The 17107-nt window shown below is 41.8% G+C and overlaps 1 protein-coding gene across 1 annotated transcript in view; it reads right to left on the reverse strand.

Moving 5' to 3' along the window:
• The window catches only part of LOC126995340 (uncharacterized), a 112046-nt gene that overhangs the window by 53227 nt on the left and 41712 nt on the right, over positions 1-17107 (reverse strand). The window contains exon 3 of the mRNA XM_050854820.1: positions 13548-13576. Within this exon, the coding sequence (XP_050710777.1) occupies positions 13548-13576 (29 nt within the window). The remainder of the gene's footprint in view (positions 1-13547; positions 13577-17107) is intronic.

Consider the following 17107-nt stretch of genomic DNA (forward strand, 5'->3'; position numbering starts at 1 on the left):
TCAGTGCTGCTCTGGAGGATGGCTTGGACGAGGAAAGCTGCCGAACTTTATGTACTTTCTTATTTAATGAGGCAAATTTTGACATGGTCTTTGTCATCATAATAAAGAATGATGATTATGCTAGTTCTAGACGCCATATCAGTCGAAAAGAACCCCACATACACGAGCTTGAGCTAAGATAACAGAGGCATGTGGATGTCCGGGCTTAATTTTGCCCGTGACACCGCCCCCATCCGTGGAGGGACCATGGACCTTTGTCGGGTGACAGCTATCCCATGAGTTGGGCTGCAGATATGGCAAGACAGTCTTAATTTTCCCTATTCCTTCCTTCCGTCCTTCGTTCGGTCTGCCTCGATATCTGTCCCATATTTCTATTTGCTTTCTTCCTGCCTCAATCTCCTCCATGTCTTCTTTTTCTTCATCATAAGCATGTTCGTAGGTAACAAGACATCGAACAGCAGAGCTACTTTGACGTAAATGTACAGCAAACAACGAAATAATTGAATTCGTAGATTACGATTTAGTACAGTTTGCCTTGAAAGGAAGAAAAATGGGAAAAGAGAATGGGTTTCTTGAACCAGCAGCTGGAGGGGGCTCCCTAGGATTGGCTGACGGTTCTGTAAACATGCTTGCGATTCGCTGCAAGGCCAATGACGTCATCAACCAATCAGCGGCCTCGCTGACTTAGCGCGCCTCTAACTACGATCTAAGGTTTGCTTCGTGAGTCTGACACTAACGTCGGTAGCTAAATCAATAGTGTGTAGTTATGTTAGTTTGCAGTTATTGAGTCTGTTTGTGAATTCGGGCCCAGGTTCTTCTTGCCCCAATCGGAAATAATAGTAAGGTCTGAGGTTAAGCGTTCTGTAGCCTCCAGCCTTGAGTCGTTAAGTTCCTGTAGGGTGGGTCTTCTATTAAAAGAAGTTGAGTAATGCAGAGTGGAATCATCGGCGTAGGAATGGATAGGACAGTTCGTTTTGGAAAGAAGATCATCAATGAACAACAGAAAAAGAGTGGGAGATAGGACAGAACCCTGTGGGACACCACTGTTAATAGATTTAGGGGAAGAACAGTGACCGTCTACCACGGCATATATATATATATATATATATATATATATATATATATATATATATATATATATATATATATATATATATATATATATATATATATATATATATATATATATATATATATATATATATATATATATATATATATATATATATATATATATATATATATATATATATATATATATATATATATATATATATATATATATATATATATATATATATATATATCTATATATATATATATATATATATATATCTATATATATATATATATATATATATATATATATATATATATATATATATATATATATATAAGAAAAGCAAAAGGGGTGATCAAAGATGAGTGAAGAACAAAACGTTCAGTTTCAAAGAAAAGACAGGAAACGAGCATCAAGGAATAAAAAATAAAAAAAAAATCGGTCAAGGAGTGAAGATACTCTGGCGACGACTAAGAATATGGAAGAAACTTTGACAGGTCATGTCATACGAAGAACTAATAAACGATGGACCGGCAATTGTTGGAGAAGTCATGGGTGAAAGAAAAGATGAATAACACTGGATGATAAGGTGTTTGTTTTCTAGTGTACTGAGGCCCGTATTCTCGGACGATTTCGGCCTCACAACAAATATATCCAAAGGTCACAAAGAAGATAAGTCGGGTCCTCATGAGTGGTTTTTCACATACAGGCTACATAAGCCTTGTCAAACTGGCACTAGCCTCATAAACCTACACATGGATATACCCACAGCTTCTACAAAAACCTTATCAAATGTGGGTGTAGGCTCCGAAAGACTTGAACATATATATGGGCCCGAATATAATAACAACGGCTGCTGATGATAATGATGACGATGATGCATAAAGATAGATGGGTAAATAGATAGAGAGATAGACATATAATATAAATTTTTACACCCTGCCTAGTCAATCATTTAAGAACATTGATTAATCTTGCAAACAAATAATTCAGATAACGAAACGAGTCTTACAATATCCTTCCAGCATCGCCCCGGAGGATCATGAAACGCCTTCCAACTTGTCTCTTCACAGTATTTACCATTCCTTGCCAACCATTGCACCTTTCCACCTTCCGTCACTTCGTCTTCCCCTGTACCCTTCCAGTTTGCTTCCCTCTCATCCTTCTTTTTCTGGATCATACACCTTCATTCTTCGACATCCACATTACTCCTCTCTCTACATTTCCCTACCCGCCTTTACTATCAAATGGCCAAACATACAGGCACCCGGCTCATAAATTTCCATCGCGTTGCCCCCCCGTGCTTCATCCCTATCATTATCTGCTCTCTGTCTCTTATTTCACTCGTTGTTATCCCTCCTCAGCCATTCTTTATATGCTACCTCTCCCTCTCCTCCTCCTCCTCGCTCCCCTTTCCTTCTCCTTCATCTCCTGCATACCCCATGTCCGATTCGTATTGATTTCATGTTCTCTATCCGTTTCTCTCTCTCTCTCTCTCTCTCTCTCTCTCTCTCTCTCTCTCTCTCTCTCTCTCTCTCTCTCTCTCTCTCTCTCTCTCTCTCTCTCTCTCTCTGATACACACACACACACACACACTTCAGCGGCACGTCCACACTTTATCTGGTAGAGTCGGTGAAGGGAGTATCGTTTCAATTGCGGTTCAGTGGAATGCAAAACGAACATAGTTACCCGCGCAAATCTAGTCATGGCTCCAGAACACTTCAGCTCGTGTTCTGGGGTGGTTACAATTTCCATGGCGTGACTTAACTGCTATGTACACGAGACAGGGAAGAAGGAGTGTTAGTACCCACCACCATAACCACCGCCAACCACCACAGCCAACACCTTTACTATACCTTCCCCCCGTCACCACCACCAATATCTTCATCATCCCTCTCCACTACCAGAATACAACCACACCAGTAACTACACTACATCCTCCATACAAACACCACCATCGCAACCACCACCACTAACTAATTCCATCACCAGAAGTCTCACAACCACCTACACCATGAGGCAGCAACACCACGACCTTCACCACCATTACCACTACCATCACCACCACCACCTTCAGCCAACGACACCACTTCTATCCTCAGCATCATTGCCACCACCAACACCAACACTTGTGTCGTCCCGCTCGCTACGCCTGACGGAGAGCCACCGGGAACCTTCACCAAACACATACACTACCAAACGCTCGCACGAACACTATACACGCAACCAACTCGCTATTTTTTGGCGTATAGATGAACCAGGACGGAATATGGCCGTAGGGATCTGTTGTAAGAGTGCTCTGATTAAGTATATATGAATAGTCTTGAAAACCTACGCATTATGAATTTACACTCTGAAAACGACACCATCACGACACCAAGTATGTTTGGAAAATAAATATCTTCTTTTTTTATTATTTAAGAGATGACAAGCTACGGTAAATTTAAGATCCAAAGTAATTCTGAATCTGTTATGAAGCCGTTAAAGGAGCATACACAGAGAGTAATGATACATGAATCAGATTTACTTTAAAAGAAAATGTATGTAATATTTGAGGCGTTCTCTTTGCACTGTCCCCGTGTGTAATTCGGCTCTGTGTGCAGCGGAGGCGGATCAAACAAAAAAGAGGAGCGGCGGAGTTTGTGTTTCGGCCACAAAATTCTCCCAACACCGCCGATGCACTAGTAATGAGACTCAGCGGCGCAGCGGCTGAAAAGAAAGTGTCCGACGTGGCTCGTTCTCCCTTTTTCTCCATCTTTTCTACTCAAAGTTGTGTTACTCTAAACTCTTAAATGTTTTCTAAAATTATAAGTCTGTAACTATTAAAAGCTGACTGACATTACATCCGGTTACCCAACGTAAAAATAAAAAAATATATAACTTTGTTTTATATTTTAGTTTAATTCGTCGCTCCCTACCGTACAAAGCTGAGTGATGGTGTATTTTTTTTATATTATCAAGGTCTGATTTAGTTTGAGAGTTTTTGCCTTTAACTTAAAAAGGAATTGGCAATTTTTTTTATAATTAATCTTATTATACTATTCCCGTCATGTACCAATTTTGACCCGCGCCAGCGTATATAAGGACAACTTGCAAAACTTATGAGTGACAAGGAAAATTATAAAGTAGCAATGAAGTTTCCATTCCCACCAACTGTTTCCACACCTGCCACAGTTAGAGGAAAGAGGTATTTCCTACGTTTGTAAGAAAATCACTTTCAAGTGCCTGAACTGAGAATGTGGAAATACTTCCTCTGAAGCGTTCTCTAACAGATTAGTCAAAACGGGGTCATGTTCCAACGGGATGGACGAATTGCCCGGCGACTCTAAACGTGAGTAGTGTGAAAAGGGAAAAGCGACGGTGCGGGGCCTTCACGGCAACTTACACGCAGCACGCGGTAACCCTTCAAACAAGCTCATCAATTACCAAAACGGACGTATGTGTAAGTACAGAACACACACACACACACACACATACACACACGCACGCACGCACAAGTAATGTAGGGCGTAACATTTAGCAGTCTTTCCTGTTCCTCGAAATCATGGTTCTGTCCTGGAGCACACGGCCACTGAATCATTAAGTGTAATACAGTTACTTCTGGTGTCGGGCGTGCTGCCTTCAGAGCTCGTTTACTAACCAGGGCCCATATATTCAAACGTTTCGACCCGTTAGTACATTTATTTTATTTAGCTTTCGTAGAAGTTGTAGGATTTCTCATAGGTGGATTCAGATCTCTGGCGGGAGTTGTGCAAGACTTCTACGCCATGAAAAAGAAAAACACTCATGAGAACCCGACGAATCTTTCTGTGGCCTTCAAATATGATCGTAACAAAAACCCGAAGAGTTTGAGAAAATGGCTGGAGGCCTGGAAGGGCAGACGGTGGGAGGAGACATACTTGACTTGGCTGTACTTGTTACTTTTACATCTGACTCGGAACCAACACACCAAATGAATACCACAGATTAACACCGCCAGTACCTTACCACTGAAAAAAGAAACCCTAAAAATACAGTGACTCCCCCTTCCATCACGTGAATGTATATGCACTAATTAAAAGCGGGCAAGCGATGCGTACACGGATGAAATATGAAGGCAAACCTATTGTGTATATACCAAAATTTGTTGACAACTAATTTTAACTTTCCATTACTCAGCCGGAGAGTGACTTACTTGAGATAGACAAATGATGGAAGTGCATCGAGATTAATTGCATGGAACGGTTCAGCGACCTCGTGAAAGTGTGTCGCTCGTACACTAGGAAATATATAGTTTACGAGGAACGCTTGTCGCAGGGGTAAATTTATGCTGAGGAATAATTAATCAATAACCGTAAACAGTGAAATTACCTACTCCTCACACGCCCCCCCCCCCCCCCCTAGCGGGGCAGCCACTCACACGGAAGCAGTTAAGGATGACTATATGACCTATTTACAGTTCGGAGATGCTTAGGTGTGTCCCCCACCAGCGTATTCCGTCTCTCTACTGGTGTATGGCGCCCACTCTAGAACAGGGCAGATTAGGTTTGGTTTGGTTTGGTTTGGTTTGGTTTGGTTTGGTTTGGTTTGGTGAGCTGAGCTGAGCTGAGGTGAGGTGAGGTGAGGTGTGGTGTGGTGTGGTGTGGTCTGGTGTGGTGTGGTGTGGTGTGGCGTGGTCTGGTGTGGTGTGGTGTGGCGTGGTCTGGTGTGGTGTGGTCTGGTGTGGTGTGGTGTGGTGTGGTGTGGTTAGGTTAGGGTGAGGTTTGGTTAGGTTAGGTTGGGATAGGTTGGGTGAGGTTGGGTTGGGTTTGTTTGGGTTTGGTTAAGTTAGGTTAGGTTTGCATGGGTTAGGAATGGCAACAGTCAAGCGGTACACCGTATGGCGCCGAGTCTTGAACAGGGTAGGTTAGGTTTGGTTAGTAAGCAAGGTTTGGTTAGGTTAAGTAAGGTTTGGTTAGGTTAGATGAGGTGAGGTTAGGCTAGGTAAGATTTGCATAGCTTAGAACTGACAAGATTCATTCCTGGTAGTTTTGAGTGGGAATCCCAATGATAGTATTTTCCTGATTACCCCATGGTTAGTTACGAAGCTACAACCGAGCGTCTTTACTCAAGGAAACACGTCAGACTGTTTTAACATTCAGTATCCAGTGAGCTACAAGGTAAAATAAGTCACTAAATAGCCCGAATTAGTTACATGTGATCAATTCTAAAGTTTAAAAGCAACACGCCATGAAACAAATATGAAGAGGTAAAAAAATAAAATGGAGTTGTACAAGTATGACTTATGCCAACCATTAACACATACCCGTAGAGAGACTGAGAATATGCGTCCCGCCGCCCGCCAGCAATGCGAGGGGGCGGTGGGGAGGCAGGAAGCGACGCAACAGGAGGCGGCGTGAGCGAGCGTGGCGCTTAGAGTCGGTTACGTATAAAGTCACTCAGGAGGAAAATGTCGTTTGGTTTCCCTGCTCCTCCGTGAACCTCGACGTGGCGACCGTGTAAGTTCTAATAAGCAGGCGCAAGGAGTGTCCAATAAGTCTGGTTTACGGGCCATCGAGTCGCGGGGTTACAAGAAAGCAGGGGACGGCGCGCACGATCGGACTTCCCTAGTAACTGTATACATCCGAGAGGCAGGATGGAGGAGACTACATGGATGAAAAAAACCTGCCCCTTACATTATACTTACTTCAAAATTTATAAGCACGAATGTTCTGTTGTTACCTGAGTTAATATTACATCATGTCTGCTTTTTTTTTTTTACAGCAAGGGTAAAAAACAAAAACAGGTTTTAGACCCTTCTTTTCTTGTATTAAATCAACTCTTTTATCACTCATTAATTACTCCATAAATGATCTCACCGTCTCGTATCCCTGGTAGCGTGATCCGGCTTAAGTTGTTATTGGAGACTGGTGTTCGGGGATAAACAAGGGAAAAAGTAAATATACATTTATTTAAAATTAAATGAAAGTAATTGCCTTACGCAATATTCTATGCTCAGACGATCATAACACTGGCATATTCAGCAATGGATGCAACATATGACAAACGACATGTCTTAAACATAATACTACAATATGTGCTCAGTTGTTGCCAATAATAATAACACTCGTCGTTCCACAAGCAGTGGTTTGTATCTCTCTGCTTACATCACAATCATTATGTACTCTCTTCACAAAATCCTAATAACACATTCCTGTAGTATAATCTACTACAAGTCATGGAAACACATTATTTTACCACACCCAGTGGTTTTACCTTTGCTTTACATCGCAAACAAATAATCACAATCCTGTCCCACTCACAATCCTACTTCACATCTCCTACATTATAATCTCCAGGACAATACAGTCGGTTTCCCTTAGATTCTCGAATTTCTACTCACGATTAAGATCACAACAGCCATCCTCGGCTGAGTGAGTAGCAGGTCTGCTTGAGGCGAGAACCAAGCTCGGTCTACTCATACCACTGATTTCTAGGCCACATTTTTCTTTGCTTTAGGCGGACTTACATCCTTGACACGCCCTTAATTTTCTACATAACCAATGGCCAATACTTCCTGTCACACCCATCTGCTCCCTCATTATGTTGTATTGTTTTACTTCTCCTGCTATTCGTGAGTCAGTCTTAAGACACTCCCACAGTGATTTTTCTGTTAAATTATTGGCTCATAACATGTCGCCACGACTGACGTCACGGGTCAGAGTCTTTTTCAATGGTTGTTCACACTTTCTGACCACGCCTACTGGGTATCTGTTTTCTGTATCTGAGTCTGGGTATCTGTTTTCCTTTACCCTCGTTGTTTCCCCTCTTTTGTACTTGAGATGTTTACACTTATATATATATATATATATATATATATATATATATATATATATATATATATATATATATATATATATATATATAGATATATATATATATATATATGTCACCCTTTTTGTTAGTGTTTGTCCTGTCAGATGTTTACACATTTGTATATCTCTCATTCCTCTCTGGGTATCTGTTTTTCTTTATCCTCGTTGTTTCCCTCTTTGTTAGTGTTTGTCCTATGAGATGTTTACTCTGTACTGTTATGGCTATTCCTCTTGTTTGTTCGTTTTCTGGTTCCCGACACAGGGACAAAAAAGACGGCTAGACACTGCTCCAGCAAAAGAAAAAAGAACGAAAGGTCAGAAGCGAGGTCAATTTCGAGTGGAGAGGCGTCTTAATACTCTCCTCTTGAATGAATGGATTACTTGAATTACTTTAACACTCATAAGCACTATCATCCTATCTCAATGTAAGTACTTTAATTAGCCACAAAAGTATATCTGTTTACCTCGTGTTTCTCTTTTGGAACCACGAACTACGATAATCAGACGATGCTGGAAGTGACGGAAGGATGCATAGCGCACCGAGGGAATAACGACAATGGCGTGGTGGAGTCAATCACGGCACACGGACAGCGATAATACGGTAATGGTCCGGCTTTGAATTATTTGGGTCAGCTTTGCTCATGCAGGTCATTAAAGGCTCGGGCTTTGCCTGCGTGGCGGCGGCGAGCTGGTGCAGCCAAATCCTCCCAGTCCCTCTAAGCCAGTTATTGGGATTGATCCCATTGTTGGCAAACACCCGGGCGGAACGCGATCTTTAATTATCCCGATACATATGACTAAATCTGCACTGCCATTTTCGAGCACAATTTTGGAAACACGGCAGTCTAAATAGGTAACAAAATGGTCCTTATTAGTACCATGCGATAAGTTCTAAAGAATGTTCAATTTAACACGCCAAGAGACAAATCTACATCGTCAGCTACTAACATAAAGACTTTAACAAGGCAAACTATTATAACATACAGTATCCAGAGACCTACACGGTAAAATAAGTTACGAAATAGCCCTAATTAGTTACACGTGATAAATTCTAAAAGTTTAAATGTAGCACGCTAGAAAGCAAATATAAAGAGGTGATATAAAAACTAAAATGAAGTTGTGGGAGCATAAATCTGAATTACGCCGAAAATTAACACATTTTAGCAGCGGATGAAGTGAAAAACAGAAAGAACGACGCCGCGAACGCAACACACAGGCACTGGGGCGTGAATTATTCCGCGTCCTCAGCGTTTGACGATTAAATATTCCTGTCCATTAACTTGACGTGGTGAACCTTAATATAACATTTTCCTTTTATAAATAACACTGACCACAAACTACAGTACGGCTACGAGAACCTATAATTCATTCTTATTTTTGAAGCCAAGGACTGACGGTTTAGGTTGCTTTGATTTTACGTGACAAAAAAAAAATCCTCTTTACACAGATCGATTTACAAACTGAAATTTCCTCTCGCTTCATACCGCCCGAGCAAACACCCGCGAGAGAGCCGGTTGCGCATTATACAGTCAATAAGCTACGAGGTAATAAGCGGATGTGGTACTCGGAAATTTTGTTCGCAGGCACATAATTTCTTTCTAAACGTGGACTCGTCTATACCGTCCCCACCTCAGTGTTGGATGTATTTCCTGACCACGTCCGCATCACAATAAATATCTTAGTATCCCAGCATGTCCAGAGTCCATTAATTTTTAGGCCGATTAAATTCAGCCTCGTATTATTTGAATTTATTGTCTGGCGGTGACGCGTTCATTATGTAATCTGTGAGTCGCCCGTCTCGGTTGGATTCCTCGTTGTGAAGTTTTGTTGTGTCCTGCCTCCACGGCCTAACACAATATTAGATGCCTGGCCGGAAGGGGTGATTAGTAATATGGTCGTCAGTTTAAAGATGGCACACCGTTTCCGAGTCTTAAGATACTGATCACCAGCCTTATAGATGCACAGAAAATAAAAGCAGTGAAATGGGTGTTACGAGAAGGCCGTCGTTGGATATACACACATCTTTGTCCCAGAGTATCATTACTTCAATCGTTTCAGTAATACTTGATTATCAAAATTGAGTCAAATACCAAAGGAATTACTGAATGATATAAGCACACCCAAACGTAAAAAATATGATACAGTTCTTTCGCAGAGTAACAAGCAAGTACAATTAAAATTTTTCAGCAAAGAATAATGAACAACATGAACGCGACAAGTACTTCCTACAATCCTTCATTCTCTTGCATATGATGAAATGGGATTAATTACATGTTTGCAGAATCGACGTTTCATTTACAAAAACCTTGTTATGAAATTCAAGCGTAATACAATTTGGTGAGAATTCTATTTTATATGAATGTATCCATCAGTTGGGGATGAAAGCATAAGCTTCATTGCTGAGTGCTCAGTAGTGAAAATTATGCCTTAATCTGCTTTCGTTTCAAATAAATGTTCATGATACTTTTTTTTAGTGCGTCAATACACCACTTTATTAGCGGGCACACACACACACACACACACACACACACACACACACACACACACACACACACACACACATACACACATACACACACACTATGGTGGAATGGGTCTGCAACTGAAACCTTTCTTGATGGGGAGAAGCTTAGGTGAGGGGGGGCGGGAAGAGGAACGAAGGGCAACAGTTAGTAAAAGATGTGAGGTGGAAAATAGATGGAGGGATAGCGTAAGTAATAGGAAAGGAGAGTGTGTATATCTACGAGGTTACATTGGAGGCTGCAAAGGGGACTAAGAGGCGGAGTGATGGATATGTAAAGAGAGGGTTAAGGAGGGGGGACGTAACGTTAGAGAAACGAGAAACAAGGAAAGGGATGGAGGGAAATGAGAGAAGAGATGCGAAAGAGGAACTGGTAAGCCGCCATCTCTCGTGCATCGTCATGGTCAATGTGAAACTAATTAAACTCGTATTAGAGAGCAAGTGCCCACTGTTAGAACATTACGTATTACACAAAGGAGGGTACGAGATACAGTCATTTACATGCAAAGCGTTGGGAGATTTTGGCTCGAGATTATTATGTGTCCCCATCATGAAGGAGGTCGCTACAGCCCTCCCCCCCACCCCCAAAACTAGGCCGGCACATCCCACTCCACCCGACCACTCCACCTCAACCCACCTCCCCACCCGTCCTACAAATCACAATATGGTTCGTCGTATTAATGACACCCACAACGCTGCATGGGTCGTTGTATTGATGACATGCATTAAAAGATGAGGGTTGGCGCACACACACACACACACACACACACACACACACACACACACACACACACACACACACACACACACACACACACACTTCAGTTGTATCTTTTTGTGAATTGTTATATTTATTTGAGGTTGCGATGGTCAGCTTATTTTCACGTTTACTTGTATATAATATTTCCTTTCCCTGATTCGCTCGCTCTCGTTTCCTCCTTACGCCCACCGCTTCCTCCCACGGCCTGGTTCTCAACGGTCCCTTCCGAAAAGATATCATATTCCTGCCGCACCGTGAGGCTCGGGGAGGCGAAGAGAGAAGAATAGAAAAGAAGAAAAAGAAGAAATGAAGAGGAAGCGGAGAAGTAAGAGAAAGAAAGGGAAGACGTCGGGCAAGATTTACAAACTATTATTATTATTATTATTATTATTATTATTATTATTATTATTATTATTATTATTATTATTATTATTACTCGTATTATCATTATTATTATTATTGTTAATGATGAAGATGACGATAAAGACGATGACGCTGATGATAACTCTTCATCAACACGTCGCTTCCGTGGTTGAGTCGCGATGAACATGAAACTACTGAGAGTAGGAGAAAGAAAATTTAGTGTTAATTCACGAAGTCACTTGACACCGTTTTTCACGATAACAATATGATGACATCGTAAGGCAACGCACCGACATTTGAAGGTCACAATACGTATATTTTACTGCTACTAACACCAACACGACTTTACTCTCTGATTATTGCACTTTGTCAAAGGAAATCTTACTGGCTGGATGGAAAGACTGGAAGAGCAACTCAAAAACTCTCATCTATAATCATTTTTTTTATAAGGGAGTGATTAGCGGGCTTTCTTTCTCTATGTTTCCTTTGAGCTGCTTCCTTTACTGTAAAAAAATAAGAAAACATGGGGTATGACAACAATACGTAACATGCAATAAGAGAAGGATGGAGCGACACATCCAAACCACGCACCCCCATTCATGGTGTACCCGCTTGGAACTGTCTGCACCTGGGACGAGGGAGACGAGACCTTGCCCTTCTCCATTACTTGGGCGTCGGACTCAATGATGTGATTACGGGAACAGGCGCTTCTATCAGAGTGTATCACAGCGCCAAGGACTCCTCCACTCTCTCGTCAAGCACTCCTCCACTCTCTTGTCAAGCGATTCAGAAAACATACCTTCCGGGAATCCGTCTTCATCTCCCGATACATCCCCTTCCGCTATTGCTTTTCTATTACCGAGGAAGAGCTCAAATATGCATTGTTTTGAGGGTTCTTCCTGTACATTCCTATCTAAATGCAACTCACTCTAGTCGATTTGATGTTTTATGCATTACCGCGGGCCTCTAGACACACACGTATACACACGCACACGCGCACGCACACACACACACACACACACACACACACACACACACACACACACACACACTTAAATAAAAAATAAAAATACACAAAATTATAAACGTCCAACATACGGCAAGAAAAAAACCCTGAATCTTGAGGGGCAATGAGTGGCAGTGGCAGGGAAAACATAATGTGAGGGGTGGGTTAATTAAAGGAAAGGGCAAAATGTGGGTCAGGGTAAAGACACACACGATAAGAAGAGGAGAAAATACACCGAGAAATCCTGGTAATGGTGCGGCTTGGGCGAACGAGGTCAGCCAACACAACAAAGGCCGCTGCAACGTTAGCTCGAGATAAACACATTTTTCCTTTACATGGAGGCCTAGGAAAGGCGAGCCTGGCAACGCATCCTCCTGTGGCTACATCTGACGGACTATACTTTTTTTCTTTCTCGAGACGCGGAGAAGCAAAAGAGACAGCTAGTGGTGGTGCCAATAGACTCTCTCAAGATTTTGCTGCACGTAATTTGCTGTTCAGGATTCCTACAAGTACAAACAGGCGTGGCTTAATGCACTGAAGAAAACAATCACCGCCATGAGCCAACACGTGTCAGAGTGGTCTTAATAAAACATTGGACGCAAGGAAACCACGAAGCATGGAAAGAAAAAATCTGGGGGAGGGAGGGCTTAAAGAAACAAGACCAGCCCATTCTCGAGTCAACACGTGTCACTGTAAGGCCTTGATATAACACTGAACGCAAAGAAACCACGAAAACGATACATATAAAAAAAATAATCAGATGGGAGGTCGAAGTCGTGAACCCCCACTCCCTACCCCAAGATTAACCTCTTCTCGACTGTACCTGCAACGGATATCACTTCCTAAGATGCAAAACAAGAAAAATAAAAAAAAGCTACGTAGGGAGTCTGAAACAGTACATACCTGTCCGCCGGCAAATTACTTTCCCCCTTACATCCCCTACCCTGTCCGTGCACCGCCAGCCCAATCATCAAGGGAGGCGAGGTAAGTCTCCGCGTACTTACCGAGCCCAGGGGAGCAGAGGTCGCTGGGTCTGAGGGAGAGAGAAAAAAACATTAATTACTACTCATCAGCAGCACTGGGAGGTTTTATCATTTTTATGCCAACTCTTCTCGCGAGCTGGCTAATTGATGACCTTTTTAATAATGAAGCGTTTTGGTTACATTTTTTATACCAAGTAATTGCATGTTAGACCGACTAGCTACACAGACAACGAAGGTACAGCGGCGGTGATTTGTTGTGTTACGGACCAATGGATTAAACGTCAAAAATCCTGTCCCATCCAAGCCTCTTCCTGTTTTTAACTTGAACTTTATTGGCACTCCCATTTGATGTACCTAATAACTCTCCTTTGCGAAAACCGATTGGAGTATTTTGTTCATTATTATAGTTTGCATTATCACTTCTTCCTCTTCTTCTTCTTCTTCCTTTTATTTTTCGTTTCTTTCCTTCCACTTTTTTTTTTTTTTTTACGTTGATTGCCTATTGCGCCGGTAGGCATCTTCCCGGTGGGGCCTGATGGTCGGCCCAAGGCTTCTTCCAGGTGGGGCCTGATGGTCGGCCCAGCCCGTTCTGGCGCAGACGAGTGTTTATAGTGGCGCCATCTTGCATTGGCTCATGCTGCCCCCCGGAACTCGTTCTTGATTCGCTTGGACGGCTTCCTCTAGAGTCCGGGTTGATGGGTGGTCTTCAGGACAGCATGTGGGTAGTTTTAAGCCACTCGGCGGTGACTGAAAAATCCGAGTGGTAGCGTGGGGATTCGAACCCGCGTCGTCCATCACGCGGTGAATGTGGGCCCAGTACGCTACCACCTACGCCACCGCCTACTTGTCATTAACATATCTATAGAACAGCTAAGGGCCCTCCTTGCACTTGTCAGTTATTCCTTTTTCAATGTTTCTTTCTTCCTCTCCACATATCCTTCCCTATCCAATCCTTGCTGCTTTGTACTTTTCATTTGTTTTATTATTGCATACCTTTCTACACTTGATCCACGCTGCATCTTTATCCTTGTGTTAGTAGTAGTAAGTAGCTGCCCCGTGGAGCGCCGCAGACTAACTCACCGCTAACCCCACCACGCGTTTCCCTTCGTTAAAAGTTTGCGTACTTTGGGGCAAAAAATAAGGCAACTCTGCACCGTTTAGAGCGTGAGAGTACCTCCTTATGCTACCTTGGAGGCGGTGGGGGTGGGTGGCGCCTCGTCTCTTAGGGGTAAATACCGTCTGCTTACCGAGCGGAGGAAAATTTAAGAGATAGGAAGTACATGCATGAAGTGTTAGTACGTACATTCTTCCATTAACTTTAGGAGGAACAAGGTATATAAACTGTACTGCGGTCGCATAAGGAAAGGAAGGAGGAAAGTAAGACAGCATGTAGACCGTCTGGAAAATGTGATGCGAATAGTTGTAAAATATGTTGCCATTAGCCGGTGGGGTACAGACGTTAATTTTCGAGGTAAAAGAAAATTGTTGTATCACGTCTAATTTTCATATGCAACAGTTGTGTACTATGATAAATATGATAAAAGGAAACGGTTTTACTGACTGCGAGTAACAACAAAGTTTTGTATATGACTTTTGCTGGAGTATGAGAGGCAGTTAAGAGTTGAATATTGGTGATACAGCAGTTCCTTTCAAAGGCAAAACTTCGCTATTTATTTATATATCGTGTAAGTATTCCCTACAGCGACACTAGTGGCAGAAAATATAGAGCTTTGTGGAAATGTTGACGTTATATCAGTAATGGCGGTGAACAGCTCTGGTTTCATCCTTTTTTAGCATATGCAAACTAAGTATTCATTTTTCTTTTATATGAGAGCCTTACGCAGTGTGTTTTAACTATTATAATGCGGTGAGGTTTTATTTGTTTTCTCGGCAACATATTACAATATTCATCACCCTCTTACCTTGGTTCTGTTTATAACTCTTTCTCGGCATTTTTATTTCCGTATGTGGCACGTTTTTTTTCTTCTTTTCCTTGCTTTTTTCTCTCTCCCTTCCTCCCCCGTTTCCTATCACTCCACGTACCACTGGTTCAACATTCCTATATTTTCACCTTGTCACTATTTTTTTTAACTCGTTCTAATTTTAATTTAATTTTCTTCCTTTGTCGAAAATATACACTAACAGACAAACAAATGGCAAATATATATCAAATACTAATGCCAAAAAGTTAAGGAATGAGTATCGATATCGTTCTATGAGTGTCAGTCTGTGAAACACTGAGGCCCAGCAGCATCGTAGAGTTGGCAACAGTGCTGTGGGCCTTCCCTCCTCCAGGAAGTGCCGTGGGAAACTCTCGTCCAATATTTGTCTTTCCCTTGAGCGGATCAGAGGCACCAGCCTGTCCACACTATGAGTCGCGAAATGGTAGTAGTAGTATTGATATTAGCAATAATAAAGATGATGGAGATAGTGATAATAATAATAAAGATGATGATAATAATAATAATAATAATAATAATAATAATAATAATAATAATAATAATAATAATAATAATAATAATAATAATAATAAAAATAATAATGATGAACGTAATAATGAATTATAGCCCATGGACACCTCTGCTATTACATTAGTGAGAACTCCAGGTAAAGTGATATTATATTAAAATGGCTTATACGCTATAGTAAAAAAATAATGAAAGTAGTTGTAAAATGGTAAACTATATCCGCATCCTCATGGTGGCCGCCTAATGATCTGCGGGAGCTGTAGTCAAAGACTTCAGGAAAAGTAAAATACGAAACAGTTCAAGAGAACTCCTGAAAAAAAAAACTACGCATCGTCCTGGAAACTTATCATCTGTGCGCACCTGTCCTCGAGGCGACACACGTGAAAGACGACCAAGAAACGAACACCTGAGACGCGCCAACACAATGCTGAGGGTGCGTGCGTCATCGCCTCGCTGATTGGCCGGGCGCCTCGGGCAAGACAAATTTCACGGATAGAGAAAGCGAGGCTGCAACACTCACTTGCCACACAAATCCACACGAATAATATCTCAGCACTGGGAATTCAGTGTTTGCTGGGTATAAGGTGCTTTTTGATATTACCTTACCACTCGGCAGCAAAGGTAATTAAGTGTTAAAACAAATATGAAACGATAAAGTTACACGAAGTGAAGGATTGCTGTGTTATCATCCAGAGGGGACTGAACAAGGCAAGAACTTTCGCAATAAATACCAGATAATAGCATAGCATTTTAAAACAAGCAAAACTATCAGAACCTACATTATAAAAGATTCAGAAACTGGCTCAGAAAATATACTGCAGAAGCTCCCTAAGAAAGCGTCTAAAAGGTCACCGCCGGCAGTAGGGGGGACGAAACTCCTGCCGGTTCATGCTCCAGGGCGTGACGGACCACACCACAGCCCATGAATCTCGGGGTCCACAGTGAGGCCTTGGGAGGGATGTCCAAAGCGGAACCTTGCCGTTTGCGAAAGGAAAATGTGGGGAGCAGTGAGTTTAAAAGTCTAAGAGAAGAGGTGACCATGTTTATTATTATTATCATTGTTATTGCTATTATTATTATTACTATTATTATTATTATTATTATTATTATTAT

This window comes from Eriocheir sinensis, chromosome 8 (genome assembly GCF_024679095.1).
Source record: "Eriocheir sinensis breed Jianghai 21 chromosome 8, ASM2467909v1, whole genome shotgun sequence".
Classification (NCBI taxonomy): Eukaryota; Metazoa; Arthropoda; class Malacostraca; order Decapoda; family Varunidae; genus Eriocheir; species Eriocheir sinensis.